We start from the raw sequence: 15,668 nt of genomic DNA, 5'->3' as shown, positions 1-15,668 counted from the left end.
TTTCGGCCCGCGAGGCCTAGAAAGAACAAGCCTTCTCACACCTTCTTCAGAGGTGGTTGTGCTAAAGGAAAAAAGCCTGCTCCTGCAGGTTCCCAGGACCAGAAGCCTGCTTCTGGTACCCCCAAGTTCTCCGCATGACGGTGGACCGCACAGCCTGGAGGAAGGTCAGGTGGAAGCAAGATTCCGGCATTTCAGTCATGTCTGGGTGTCATCTGGCCTGGACCCTTTGATATAGGATATAGTGTCCAGGGGGTACAGACAGGCGTTTCAAACTCTCCCACCTCACCGTTTCTTCAAATCAGGCTTACCGGCTTTGCCGGCAGACAGAGCTATTCTTCTGGAAGCTATCCGAAAATTGGTAGTGTCCGAGGTTATTGTTCCAGTTCCGCCTCATCGGTGGAACAAGGGTTACTATTCGAACCTTTTCGTGGTACCGACGCCGGAAGGTTCTGTATGGCCAATTCTGAACTTGGGGAGGTGGATGTCCTTGTCCACCTAGGGACAAATAAATCTGGCAAATACTGAACTCATTGCCGTAAAAGATGAATTTAGAAAGTTAGGGACTGCTCTGAAGCAGGTGCAACCACTGTATCTTTTTCAGAAGTATTGCCAGTACACAGAGGGGAAGACAGAACTCATCGCATCAGAAAATTCAATGTTTGGCTGAGGACATGGTGCAATGAGGAGAGATTTGGATTTATAGGCCAAAGTCACACCATCTGGCAAGATAGCAGCTTATACAAAAGTGACGGCCTGCACCCATCTTCAAGGGGAACGAGAATACTAACTGAACAGTTTGGATGCTTCATCAAGAACTATTTAAATTAACAGAGGGGGGCAGTGAACCAAACAGGAATAACACAGAGGTATTGTTTCTGCAGGCAAAGGGAATAGGAAGCATATCCACAGCAACAGAAGATAATGCAGATCAAAACCAAATAAAAATAGGTAGAGAGAAGAACATAGCTAGGAAAAGAAAAAGCACAAACAAAACTCTAAAAGCTATGTGTGCAAATGCTAGGTGCTTAGGAAATAAAATCCCAGAACTAATTGCAATAATGACAAGGGATGATCTAGACATTGTGGCAATTACAGAGTCATGGTACAATGAAAATCATGACTGGGACATAGCTATATGTTATGCACACCAGTGCCTGAAGGAAAGTACTGGTGTCAGAACTGTTATGCACTCCAGTGTCTGCAGGAATGTACTGGTGTTTGAACTGTTATGCAAAACAAATGGACTCACAGACAAACTGGAGAATATGACATAACGTACACAGAAGGTGATAGGGTAACAAAATACACACAAAGTGAACAGAGAAGCCCAGAGGCTAAGGAACTGGGTATCTCCCTTGTATTAGAACTGCTCAGATGGAAAAAGCAAGATGTTGTGTTTTAATACGTAGAGAACCCGAAATGCTGTTGCTAAGGGCAACAGCAAAACCCTAAAGGGTTACCAACGGGTGTGGCAGTAAACTCCTTGGTCAGAGATGGAATGATAGACACAAGGAGAGTCTCCACAATCCTAATTCTCACTTGCAGTGCACAGGTTTTAGCTTACTGCCACTAAACTGACCCCTGACACCTAGCACAGTGAGACAGGATTAGACAGGCAAGTCTTAGAATACAGCCGCAAACTTGCTAAGTTCACAGAGTAGTAACAGAACCCCAGCAAGCTAAACGACTAACTCCAGTCTTACTGCTAGGTCTGGATTGGCAGAGTGTAATACCAAATCCCCAGGCCTATTTGCAGTAAGCAACAAACAAATACAAAGCTACACAGTACTGGCTAACTTTCATGAACTGACTAACCAACAAAGATTCAGCAGCATCTGCTTACTCTGAAAATAGGCCTTATAAAGCAGGTGCTGGCCACGCCCCACTCAGACCTCACAGACTGTGAGCACAAAAACCAGCACCGGATCCCCTGCCGTGCACAGAGCCTATAACCACTGCACAGCAAAAGACCCGAACCGGAGTATCAGCTGCGCTCAGGTTACTCCACTAGCACTTGTCTCCCGGTTGCCATGACGACGTGGCAGCACAGGGCAGGAGACCCTAACACTATACTGGGATATACTTTATTTAGGAAGGACAGAATTGGAAAAATCGGAGGAGGGGTAGCAATGTATGTAAAAAAAAAAGCATAAATACTACATAAATACAAAGTATTGAAGAAAAAACGGTGCCCTTTGGGTGACCATAGGAGCAGGGGAAAAGTCGATTATTCGTATTAGCGTGATATACAGGCCACCAGGTCAGGAAGAGGAACTCGACAAGAACCTATTGCAGGACATAACTAAAATGGCATTAAAAGGAGAGGTAATAATCATGGGAGACTTTAATCTTCCTGATTTAAACTGGGAGGTGTCTGTTGCTAGTTCCACTAGAAGTAGGAACATTTTAAATTCCCTTCAGGGAGCATCCCTCCACCAATTGGTGAGAGGCCCACTCGGAAAGACGCAATATTAGACTTGATACTTAAATGGAGACAGAATATCGGACGTAAAAGTGGGTGAAAACCTGGGATCCAGTGATCATCAAGCAGTATGGTTCAGCATAAAGACAGAGAATGACTCAAACCATACAAAAACAAAGGTGTTGAATTTTAGGAAGGCTGATTTTGTAGGGATGGGAAAATGTGTAAGCGATTATTTGGCAGAGTGGAGGAACTTGGAAACAGTGCAGGAGAGGTGATAAACATTAAAATGTGCAATATTAAAGGCAACAGACCATTGTATCAAAAGTGTTAGGAAAAACACAAGGAAAAGGAAGCCAGTGTGGTTTGCGAAAGAAATAGCAAATATTGTGAAAGAAAAAGATGGCTTTTAGGAAATATAAGCAGACACAAAATAATGAAGACAAAGATATATCTTGTTAGACAGAAGGAGACAAAGAAGGTAATCAGATGTGCAAAGGCACAAGCTGAGGAGAAAATGGCCCAGTCAGTGGGTAAAGGAGGCAAAACTTTTTTTAGGTATATAAGCGAAAGGAGAAAAACAAAAGGTGGAATTATAAAACTAAAGACAGAGACTGGGAGTCTTGTTGAAGGAGACAATTTAATAGCAGATCATCTTAATAATTATTTTTGCTCAGTATTCACTACTGAAAGAGAGGGGAAGGGCCACAGTTAAGTTGCAGTGATATTTAGGAAAATGAAACAAGTACATTTACAGAGGAGAAGGTCCAAATAGAACTCTCAAAGCTGAAAGTGGACACATCTATGGGGCCAGATGGGATACATCCAAGGATACTAAAAGAACTTAGAGGTGCGGGTAGCACCATTGACATAATTATTCAACCAGTCATTAGCTACAGGAGTAATTCCTGAGGACTGGAAAAGAGCAAACGTAGTCCCACTGCACAAAAGTGGAAGCAAGGAAGAGGCAAACAACTACAGACCAGTGAGTCTTACATTCAGTAGTAGGGACATTGATGGAAACACTCTTAAAAGGAAAACTTGTAGGTTATCTCAAATCTGGCAATTTACAGGATCCCAAACAATGGATTCACTGGGGGGAGATCATGTCAAACAAATCTTATTGACTTTTTTGACTGTGTGACTAAAGTGATGGATAAGGGTGGAGCCATGGATATAGTTTATCTAGACTTTAGTAAGGATTTTGACACTGTTCCACATCGCAGACTGCTAAATAAACTTGAAAGTTTGGGATTGGATATTAGGATTATTGAATGTATAAGATCTTGGTTGAAGGATAGAAAACAGAGAGTTGTGGTAAATGGAGTGCATTCAGAGGAGGGAAATGTTACCAGTGGAGTACCCCAGGGATCTGTACTTGGGCCAGTGCTTTTTAATATCTTTATTGGTGACATTGCATATGGCATTAAAGGGAAAGTATGCCTTTTTGCAGATGACACAAAGGTATGCAACAGGGTAGACACACCAGGTGGGGCAAAACAAATGATTGAGGATCTAGGTAGAATAGAGGAATGGTCAAGAGTGTGGCAATTACAGTTTAATGCCAAAAAATGCAAAATCATGCACTTGAGTCTCAAAAATCCATGGGCTAAATACAGTATTAATAGCACTATACTGGAAACTACTGAGGAGGAAAGGGATCTAGGAGTCACTATTTCAGATGACTTAAAGGCAGGTAAGCAATGTAACAAGGCAATGAGGAAGGCTAGTCAGATACTTGGCTGCATTGGGAGAGGAATCAGCAGCAGAAAGAAAGAAGTAATAATGCCACTGTATAGGTCATTGGTACGGCCTCATCTAGAATACTGTATTCAGTTCTGGAGGCCATATCTTCAAAAGGATATTAATACATTAGAAACTGTACAAAGAAGGGCAACTAAAATGGTGTATGGCCTACATCACAAAACATACCCAGAAAGACTAAGAAATCTCAATATGTATAGTTTGGAGCAGAGAAGGGAAAGGGGAGACATGATAGAAACTTTCAAATATATCAAGGGTTTTAACAAAGTCCAGGAGAGAAACATTCTCCAAATGAAGAGAAGCAATAGGACACGAGGACATGCACTGAGACTGGAGGGGGGGAGGTTCAGGGGAAATTTGCGGAAAAATTACTTCACAGAAAGGGTAGTGGACAATTGGAATAGCCTCCTATCAGAGGTGGTAGAGGCTAAGACAGTAGAGCAATTTAAACATGCATGGTATAGACATAAGGATATACTTACAAAGAAATAAGGATCAAATAAGGTTAGAGATAAAAATAATGTAATACAAAATGGGACAGACTGATGGGCCAAGTGGTTCTTATCTGCCGACAAATTCTATGTTTAAAGTCTTTGACCCTTTATCTCAGGGAGTTCAAGTTCAAGATGGAGTCTCTGAGAGCTGTCATCTCCGGACTGACGGAGGGGGAATTCCTGGTGTCCCTGGACATCAAGGATGCATACCTCCACATTCCCATTTGGTCGCCGCATCAGGCTTATCTCAGGTTTGCACTGTTAAACGATCACTATCTGTTTCAACCGAGGGTCTTCACCAAGATGATGGCAGAGATGATGGTTCTCCTCAGCAAGCAGGGGGTGAACATAATTCCATATCTGGACGATCTCCTGATCAAGGTTTCATCCAGGGAGAAGTTATTAAGATCCATTGTTCTCACGACACTCTGCTCAAGGAGCACGGTTGGATACTGAAACTTCCAAAGTCTCACCTGGAGCCAACAAGGAGCCTGTCTTTCCTGGGAATGATCCTCGACACGGAGGTGCAGAGGGTGTTTCTACCGGTGGAAAAAGCATTGGTGATTCAAACAATGGTCCGGGGTGTCTTGAAGCCTTCCCGGGTATCGGTTCATCAGTGCATCTGCTTTCTGGGGAAGATGGTTGCCTCCTACGAGGCTCTGCAGCATGGAAGGTTTCATGCTCGATCCTTTCAGATGGATCTCTTGGACCAGTGGTCGGGATTTCACCTACATATGCACCAGAGGATACGTCTGTCACCATGAGCCAGGATTTTGCTCCTCTGGTGGCTACAACTACCACACCTTCTGGAAGGCCGAAGGTTCGGGGTTCAGGACTGGATTTTTCTAACCACGGATGCAAGTCTAAGAGGTTGGGGAGCGGTCGCTCAGGGAGAAACCTTCCAAGGAAGGTGTTCGTATCAAGAATCTCTTCTCCCAATAAACATCCTGGAGCTAAGGGCCGTGTACAATGGCCTTCTTCAAGCAGCACACCACTTACAGGATCGAGCTGTTCAGGTGCAGTTGGACAATGTGACAACAGTGGCCTACATAAACCAACAAGGTGGAACAAAGAGCAGGGCTGCAATGTCAGAGGTGTCAAGAATCCTCCTCTGGGCAGAAAGGCACGCAGTGGCGATGTCTGCAATCTTTATTCCGGGAGTAGACAACTGGGAAGCAGACTTCCTCAGCAGACACCATCTCTATCCAGGAGAGAGGGGCCTCCACTTTGAGGTGTTCGATGAGGTAACCTGAATGGTGGCGGTACCTCACATAGACATGATGGCCTCCCATCTCAACAAGAAGCTGTGGAGGTACTGTTCCAGGTCGAGAGACCCGCAGGCATTGGCAGTGGACACACTGGTAACACCGTGGGTGTTCACGTCAGTGTATGTGTTCCCCCCCACTTCCTCTGATTCCAACAGTTCTTCAACTTGTAAGAAGAACAAAGGTTCTGGCAATCCTCATTGCTCGGGACAGACCAAGGAGGGGTTGGTATGCGTATCTGCTGGATCTTCTGCTGGAAGATCCATGGCCCTTACTTCTTCGGGAGGATCGGTCCCGCGAGCTCTGATTGGCTCACGGGCAGTGCTGACTTGAACAAAGGCACCTGTACCCGCCGGAGACTAAGGGGAAGGAGAGGCGCAGGCTGCACTCTCCTCCCCTCACATCAGCGGTGGTGCGGGGAGCAGCAGAGGCAGGGAGGGAAGAGGAGCGGCGGCCCGTCGGTGTGGGTACGGCATACCCACGGCTAAATTCTTAAGGGTACGCCGTTCCTGCCCGTACCCGCATACTTGCACCGCTGCTCATAACTCACTGGTAACAGGGTGTTATAAGTATAGGGGGATGTATTTTGGGATGATGTTAATGTATTACTTAATTCAGTAGAAGGTTATAAAAAAAGTTTCTAGTAGCGCTGGTATGTGGCTGGTTCATACTTCTGTATTTATCTGATTATTCTCTGAGGTAAATGTTGCAGACCATCTTGGTATGAGGGTGAAAGTTCACATTATCAGTCTAAAGAGTATATCGGAGGATGTGGACTGTATGAATTCCTGTCCTATTAATCTGATAAATCAGTATACAAACTGTGTATCTGTGTATGTGTAACATTACAGTATATCATGTCTATAAGGAACATATATATATACATCAGTCAATGCAGAATGTAATTCAGCTATTGCTTCATGTCAGTAAGACAGGACGGTGTCATGTCTCCTGGTCCCCATGATGAGGATTTAGAGAAGTTAAGTTTATAATTTCTCAGTTGAATGATATATTTATACAGTCTGAAAACTTCTTCAGACCCTTCATGTCCCTCGAAGCATGCTTTTACACGTATAATGCAAGTCGTCAGATGTCGACACGGGGACGTGAGAGGGGATCTGTAGACAGAATGCTATCCTAGCAAAGTGTATTCAAACTATGATGCAAACTTCGGGGAAGAGTTAGAAATCGCTGTTACACTCCTGTACAGGAGATAAGAGATTATTTTACTATAAATACGAAGCCTGTGATAACATCCCCTATTTCTGATGCTATGTTTGAACACACCTGGAAAATCCCAGGCACATAAGTCCTGATTCTTAAGGGTATTTTCACGGCTTAGCCGTGTCCTGAAAAGCATAAGACATATTGGGAGATTTCTCCTGTGGTGCACACCGCTGTGTCCAGATTATCAGATTACTATTACCTGACCCGTCCCCGGTTCAGCTTCACTGAAAGAACAGGCTGGCTGCATACTTGAGCCTACACTCCCATTTATATACTCGGCCAGTAAAACTGTCTTCAGGCCACCTATTGTGGGTGCATGGGTTTCCAGTACTATTGGAAAGTATGCAGGACCTCTGTTAGAATTTTATATATGTATATAAATGTTCGATTGGTAGGGATGCTCTTTTCTTGACCCTAGGGGCTGGATAACGGTAAGGTCCCGAGGTCCCCGCCTTTTTTTCGGGAAAGGAGGGGCAGGAACAGAATATGACATCTGTTCCACCTACTATTTTCGCATGACGCTTCCCCCTGGAAGTCCACTCAGGTGGGAGACAGGGATCCGCTACGGGTATGCATTACCTACAGTCGCAAGTCAATGACTTAACTGGCTCCCACCTGGCGGAATTATCAAAAGAAATTTGGAAACTAAATCTCTGATTTCCATTTGGAAAGGCAGTCTCTACGACTGGCGGGGCTAGGCCCGCTTCCCACTTGACCTTTGCTTCATACCTACATATGGTTGGCAATGCGACACTGTTAGATCAGTTCCGGAGGTTCTTAGGCCTCTCGTAGTTGCAGAGGATCCTTGTCCAGATGTTAACATCTTCCCTAATCCCGTAATATCTCACAGCACTGCTGTGGCGTTATTTAACGATTCCAGAACGAGTTCTTCTAGTGAAATCTCTAGGACAAGTGTTCAGAGCACATCTTGGGATGTAACAGTGAGCACGCCGTTGAGCTTCCACCTAGATTTCATTCCCTGAAAAGGGGTAAAATGGTTCCATCTACTCGAGGAACGCAGGTTCAGAAGTCGGACCTGGATCCTCCTCTCTCAGGAGAAAGTTTGACAGACATTCGCGCAAGGGGAGAACTTCCACGACTTGTCTGACTTCTTCGCACAAGCATTCTGTAACGAAGGTCGGACTGACATAGTTTACGTCAAAAAACTAAAACATTTGGTACGTTCCTCTGTAGGGTGGAACGAATGTTTTATCTCAAAATAAAGTTTTGAACACTGGGTTCCAGAACAAACCCACATTCAGTGGCAGTCAGCCCTCTGTTGGTTCCAGGGGCGTTTAGTCAGTGGAGGTGTTCTCTCCAGTTACACTTAATGGAACATAAAATCTGGCGTCCCTCATTGCCCTGGGACGGCCAAGGAGAGCTTGTTTTCAGGCTCTCAGGTTACTTTCAAAGGTTTGAAGGCTTCCGCATCGTCAAAAGGACCTGCGTATGCAGGGGTCAGTTCTTAATAAACACTTACCGCATATCAGTTTGATGATATGGAAGTTGTGCGGCTGATATTAGCTCGGAATGGTATTCCGAGCAAAGTCATCCCTATGCTATTCAGGCAGGGGATGGAGTCACGTCAAGACTTTACCATAGTTATTGGAGGAAAGATGTCTTGGTGTACGTCCAAGAAACTTCCTTTAGTGGGGTTCCACTTAGGTCTTTTCCTTCTCTTTCCACAGTCCCGTGTGGTTGTGGGCCTATGATTAGGCTTGCTCAAGGTTCAGTTTTCGGCCTTGTTTGTTTTTTCTTCCGGAAACCATTGGCTGCGTTTCCTGCGGTGCAGACGTTCTTGAAAGGGATTCTGTGGATACAGCCTCTTTTTTTTTTGTGTGCCTCCTACGGAGCCATAGGATGTTGCTGTTATGTTACAAGTCCTGCATTCAGATTCATTGAACCTTTATGAGAGGCAGAATTTCAGTTTCTTACATGAAAGCTGATCACTTTGTTAGCATTGATATCCGCAAGGCGGGTGTTGGAATGTGGGACCTTATCTCACAAGAGCCCTCTTTGTTTTTTCATGAGTTTTGAGTTGCGCTAAAGACGCGTCAACAATTCCTTCCAAGGGTTGTGTCGGTTTCTCATATCAACCAACCTGTTGTGGTGTCAGTGGCTACTGACATTTCTACTTCAGTAAGTCCTTGGACGTGGTCCGGGCTTTGAAGGTATATGTGAAGAGGACTGCTCCTCTTATAAAGTCGGAAGCATTGTTTGTACTTCATGATCCCGATTAAAATTGGGTGTGCTGCTTCTAAGCAGACTATTTCTCGCTGGATCAAATGTACTATTCAGCATGTTTTCTGCGGTAGGTTTGCCAGAACCTAAATCGGTAAAGCATCACTCAACTCGTATAGTGGGCTCTTTCTGGACATCTGCCCGAGGTGTCTCGGCACTACAAATTTGCTGAGCAGTTGCGTGGGCAGGATCAAACGCATTTGCTAAGTTCTACAAGTTTGATACTTTGGCCTCTGATGACCTCCAGTTGGGTCAATTAGTTTGCAGGGTACATCAGCACTTTCCCTCCCCTAGTGGGAGCTTTGGTATAGGCCCCATGGTCTTTGATGCATCCCCAACATCCTCTAGGAAATAAGAGAAAATAGGATTTTAATATACCTACCGGTAAATCCTTTTCTCGTAGTCCATAGAGGATGTTGGGCGCCCGCCCAGTGCTGATGTTTTCCTGTACGGTTGTTACTTGTTCAGTAATGGCAGCATTTGTTGCCACTCTTTGGTCATGTATACTGACATGTTTTCATTGAGTTACATGTGGTTGCATGTTATAAATTCAGTGTGATTTGGTGAAATCTCACCACACAATTTTGTAGTATCCTCTCTCGAGGTTGTCCATCTCCTCGGGCACAGTTCCTAAACTGAGGTCTGGAGGAGTGGCATAGAGGGAGGAGCCAACCTACACTATTCAAATTTTATAGTGCCCAAGGCTCCACAGGACCCGTCTATACCCCATGGTCTTTGATGCATCCCCAACATCCTCTACGGACTACGAAAAAAGGATTTACCGGTAGGTATATTAAAATCCTATTATTATTGCGCAAACAGGACAGCACTTTCTCTTCTTTGCTGTTTTATTATTGCAAAGCCCATGTCACCTGTAGTAATCCCACATGAGCATCCATGTCCACTCTAGCAATCCCACATGAGCGTCCGTGTCACCTCTAGTAATCCCACATGAGCGTCCGTGTCACCTCTAGTAATCCCACATGAGCGTCCGTGTCACCTCTAGTAATCCCACATGAGCGTCCATGTCACCTCTAGTAATCCCACATGAGCGTCCAAGTCACCTCTAGTAATCCCACATGAGCGTCCATGTCACCTCTAGTAATCCCACATGAGCGCCCATGTCACCTCTAGTAAACCTACGAGCGCCCATGTCACCTCTAGTAATCCCACATGAGCGTCCATGTCACCTCTAGTAATCCCACATGAGCGTCCATGTCACCTCTAGTAGTCCCACATGAGCGTCCATGTCATAGAAACATAGAATTTGACGGCAGATAAGAACCACTTGGCCCATCTAGTCTGCCCCCTTTTTTTTTTTTACGTTATTTTTATCTCTAACCTTGTTTGATCCTTATTTCTTTGTAAGGATATCCTTTGTCTATCCCATGCATGTTTAAATTGCTCTACTGTCTTAGCCTTTACCACCTCCGATGGGAGGCTATTCCACTTGTCCACTACCGTTTCTGTGAAGTAATTTTCCCGCAAATTTCCACTGAACCCCCCCCCTCCAGTCTCAGTGCATGTCCCCGTGTCCTATTGCTTCTCTTCATTTGGAGAATGTTTCCCTCTTGGATTTTGTTAAAACCCTTGGTATATTTGAAAGTTTTCTATCAAGTCCCCCCTTTCCCTTCTCTGCTCCAAACTATACATATTGAGATTTCTTAGTCTTTCTGGGTATGTTTTGTGATGTAGGCCATGCACCATTTTAGTTGCCCTTCTTTGTACAGTTTCTAATGTATTAATATCCTTTTGAAGATATGGCCTCCAGAATTGAACACTGTATTCTAGATGAGGCCGTAGCAATGACCTATACAATGGCATTATTACTTATTTATTTCTGCTGCTGATTCCTCTCCCAATGCAGCCAAGCATCTGACTAGCCTTCCTCATTGCTTTGTTACATTGCTTACCTACCTTTAAGTCATCTGAAATAGTGACTCCTAGATCCCTTTCCTCCTCAGTAGTTTCCAGTATAGTGCCATTAATACTATATTTAGCCTTTGGATTTTTGAGACCCAAGTGCATGATTTTGCATTTGTCACCTCTAGTACTCCCACATGAGCGTCCATGTCACCTCTAGTAATCCCACATGAGCGTCCATGTCACCTCTAGTAATCCCACATGAGCGTCCATGTCACCTCTAGTAATCCCACATGAGCGTCCATGTCACCTCTAGTAATCCCACATGAGCGTCCGTGTCACCTCTAGTAATCCCACATGAGCGTTCAGTGTTGATCAAGCTCCAGTCTAAGCATCCTAGTTTTTTTTTTGTTTTTTAATAAACATAAAAGCAATGATTTCAGGTAAAAAATGTCAGTTATAGAATTATATATTGTGTCCTGTAACACCCTGTGTATTGTCTATTCATTTTATATATTAATGTATTTTATTTCCAGCAGATGGGCACACAAGCAGGAACATCTCAGAAGGACATCTAATGTTATCCCTGGATTCTGAAATAACCGATAACGACAGTAGACAGGATTCTCCAGGAGCTAACCCCATTACCCCAATTATACATCCAGCTCTATCAGCTGGTCTCTCTGATCCTGGGAAATGTTCTCCTGATCACTCTGATATTGGTGCATCTGTTACAGCTCTGACAGTAGATACAGTGTTTCCCTGTTCTATAGATGCCAAATGTTTTACACAGAACACAAAGCGTATTACCAATCAGCCAGCTAAGGCAGGTGAGAGTCCATTTCCATGTTCTGAGTGTGGGAAATGTTTTACATATAAATCATATCTTGTTAGACATGAGAGAAGTCACACAGGTGAGAAGCCGTATTCCTGTTCTGAGTGTGGAAAATGTTTTCCACAGAAATCAGATCTTGTTCCACATCAGAGAAGTCACACAGGTGAGAAGCCATTTTCCTGTTCTGAGTGTGGGAAATGTTTTTCATCGACATCACATCTTGTTATACATCAGAGAAGTCACACAGGTGAGAAGCCATTTTCCTGTTCTGAGTGTGGGAAATGTTTTACATGGAAATCAGTTCTTGTTATACATCAGAGAAGTCACACAGGTGAGAAGCCGTTTTCCTGTTCTGGGTGTGGGAAATGTTTTACACGGAAATCAGTTCTTGTTATACATCAGAGAAGTCACACAGGTGAGAAGCCATTTTCCTGTTCTGAGTGTGGGAAATGTTTTGCACTGAAATCACATCTTGTTCCACATCAGAGAAGTCACACAGGTGAGAAGCCATTTTCCTGTTCTGAGTGTGGGAAATGTTTTTCATCGACATCACATCTTGTTATACATCAGAGAAGTCACACAGGTGAGATGCCATTTTCCTGTTCTGAGTGTGGGAAATGTTTTTCATCGACATCACATCTTGTTAAACATCAGAGGAGTCACACAGGTGAGAAGCCATTTTCCTGTTCTGAGTGTGGGGAATGTTTTTCATGGACATCAGATCTTGTTAGACATGAGAGAAGTCACACAGGTGAGAAGCCATATTCCTGTTCTGAGTGTGGGATATGTTTTACACAGAAATCAGCTCTTGTTAGACATCAGAGAAGTCACACAGGTGAGAAGCCATATTCCTGTTCTGAGTGTGGGATATGTTTTACACAGAAATCAGCTCTTGTTAGACATGAGAGAAGTCACACAGGTGAGAAGCCATATTCCTGTTCTGAGTGTGGGAAATGTTTTTCATCGACATCACATCTTGTTATACATCAGAGAAGTCACACAGGTGAGAAGCCATTTTCCTGTTCTGAGTGTGGGAAATGTTTTTCATCGACATCACATCTTGTTATACATCAGAGAAGTCACACAGGTGAGATGCCATTTTCCTGTTCTGAGTGTGGGAAATGTTTTTCATCGACATCACATCTTGTTAGACATCAGAGGAGTCACACAGGTGAGAAGCCATTTTCCTGTTCTCAGTGTGGGAAATGTTTTGCACGGAAATCAGTTCTTGTTAAACATCAGCGATTTCACAGATGAGAAGCCATTTTCATGCTGTGAGAGAAATAAATCTGCTCTTGTTGAACATATTAGACATTACCCAAGTACGGAACCATTTACATCTTCTGGAGTATAATTATCACTGCCGTCCAATGTTCCTCAAGGGTGAATCCGATCTCTTATGCTTTATAAAATATACATGCTACCACTGGGTGATATAATCAGACGTCATGGCCTGGTATACCACTGCTATGCAGATTGCCTGCTTTTTGCACCATGTACTGAGAACGTAATACCAATCCTAAATGGTTGTCTAGCTGAGTGCCAGGGTTGATGATGCCAGTTGGCTGTGACTCAGTCTTTGTGAAACATAATAGAAGCTCACCAACAAAGGACAAGACTACAGCTTTACCAACCATCTGGATTTTTGCTTTGGTGTTCAGAATTGCAAAATACTAAACATGTGCTGAATCTTTGTGTTGTCCTGGTATGTGGCTGACACAGACATCAGGTATCTGCCACATACTAATCCTAATTCTTCCATCTGTGGACCATAGCCAGAATCAAGCACTTGATTCCCTCAGAAGTTCATAGACTACTGCAATGCCATCTACCTGGGTCACCCAGCAAAAGAATTACAGAGCTTGCAGCTAGTACAGAATGCAGCAGCAAAGCTGTTACCTAACCAGCTCATTCCTGCCACATAACACCCATTCTCTACTCCCTTCACTGGCTGCCTGTAAGATGACAAATCTATTTCATAATTGGCTAACTGACCTTCCCAGCCCAACATTACATGGTCCAAGGTACTAGAAGCAGCTTCTGCCTCCTTACTGCCCTGCTTGCTTGCTTGCTTCTACAGATGGACTGTTACCAGCAGTACCAAGAATCTCCTGTCATTCATTTATGGGTTGAACGTTTAGCTTTGACCATGGAACTCACTGCCTTGCACAGTCCAAGAGGCCTCCACTCTAGAGACCTTCACAAACAGACTGATGACTGTTACTCACGCTTTTCATTAATGTACCTCTATTTACTTCCTAAATAATACATCCCAAATGCTTAGGTCTTTTTTCTGCTGTTTATTTTGTATCTTGTGCTTTATGTAAATGTGAATGTCTAATACCAGTTTGCACAATCTGTATTGCTGCACGACAATATGGCGGCCATTGGAACGTGTTTTCACTTCTTCTAGTTTGCCTAACTTGTTGCAGACACTCATCTTGATAAGGAGTGTCTGAGTGTTTTCAGATACAAGATCCTGTCCATATATACCCTGTACATTATCATGTGCATTAGAGTCACCCGGGTTCCATCTGCGGTGGTTTGTTGTATGTTACATCTATATGGTGCGGATACTCCCCTGTGTTTCATAATAAAAGCTTTTGTTTGCATCTAATTATTACATTAAAGCTTTTATTTTTTATTCTGTTTTATATTCCCGTCTGAGTAATTACGCCATAATGTCTAATCTCGGAGTGGACCCCAGAAGATGTAAAGAAACCGTGTAAGTGTTCCATCATTCTGTTTTGTGTAAGCATACAGGTAAGTGATGGCATGGTGGTCACTGACCGTCACATTCAGGTGGTATAATGGAAGTGGGACTGTCTGGGCTTATTCTAGTCTACTGCAGAAATAAAAAAACTCAGCCTTTATCCTGCTTATAAAAATTACAAAGCCCATAAATCAAGCTTGGTCAGACAAGACAGAAGCCACATTAATGGTGGCACATCATATAGGCTGAGGACCCATGCTTCTGGGATATATGGCATAACTCCCTCTTCACCCACAAAAACCTTCCCTTCACCATTCACAATGTCCACCATTGCCCCTTCAGAAGGGTCACAACTTTCCTTTGCTTTTTCCACCTCCTCCTTCACAGCGCCCAGGACCACCTCCATGACCATTTCATGTTTCTCTGGAGGCCTGGCATCTGGGAGGTTCATGGCCTGAGATGACCACAGAACTGCCAGGTAGTGGGCAAAAAGGATCCACAGCCCCCTGAGGAACTGGAGAGTCCAAAGATCGACCCTGCATGAGGTAAAGAAGGGTCAAACACAGGGTCTGTCTTACCTATTTCCTTCCTAAAAGCTGCTCTTTACCCAGTTTGGTACCTGTGGGATCCCACTCCAATTTCCCTTGAGAGTCCCTACCCTCACTAATCCCTTCTGAACCTACCAGATCCTTCCCCTTCCACCCACTCCTCATTTTTAAGCTTTTCACCACCTGCTGTGTGAGTCCCATCCAACTACTCCATTCCTTAACTCATTGGTGTAGCAACCCCCTTCTCCCCCCCACACCCACCACACTGCTACACTGCAGTTAAGCTGTGAGGCTTG

General features: G+C 44.0%; 1 protein-coding gene across 2 annotated transcripts in view; it reads left to right on the top strand.

Annotated features, from left to right (window-relative positions):
* LOC134983484 (zinc finger protein 260-like) overlaps positions 1 to 14,760 on the top strand; it is a 35,604-nt gene extending 20,844 nt beyond the window's left edge. For both annotated transcript variants that reach the window (XM_063949153.1, XM_063949154.1), the window contains one exon: positions 11,816 to 14,760. In XM_063949153.1, coding sequence (XP_063805223.1) covers positions 11,816 to 13,368 — 1,553 coding nt within the window. In that variant the 3' untranslated portion in view covers positions 13,369 to 14,760. The remainder of the gene's footprint in view (positions 1 to 11,815) is intronic.
* The last annotated feature ends 908 nt before the right edge of the window (positions 14,761 to 15,668 follow it).

Source organism: Pseudophryne corroboree (genome assembly GCF_028390025.1).
Source record: "Pseudophryne corroboree isolate aPseCor3 chromosome 3 unlocalized genomic scaffold, aPseCor3.hap2 SUPER_3_unloc_16, whole genome shotgun sequence".
NCBI lineage: Eukaryota > Metazoa > Chordata > Amphibia > Anura > Myobatrachidae > Pseudophryne > Pseudophryne corroboree.
Note: the sequence above shows the minus strand (reverse complement) of the source record. Positions and strands in the feature narration are given on the sequence as shown.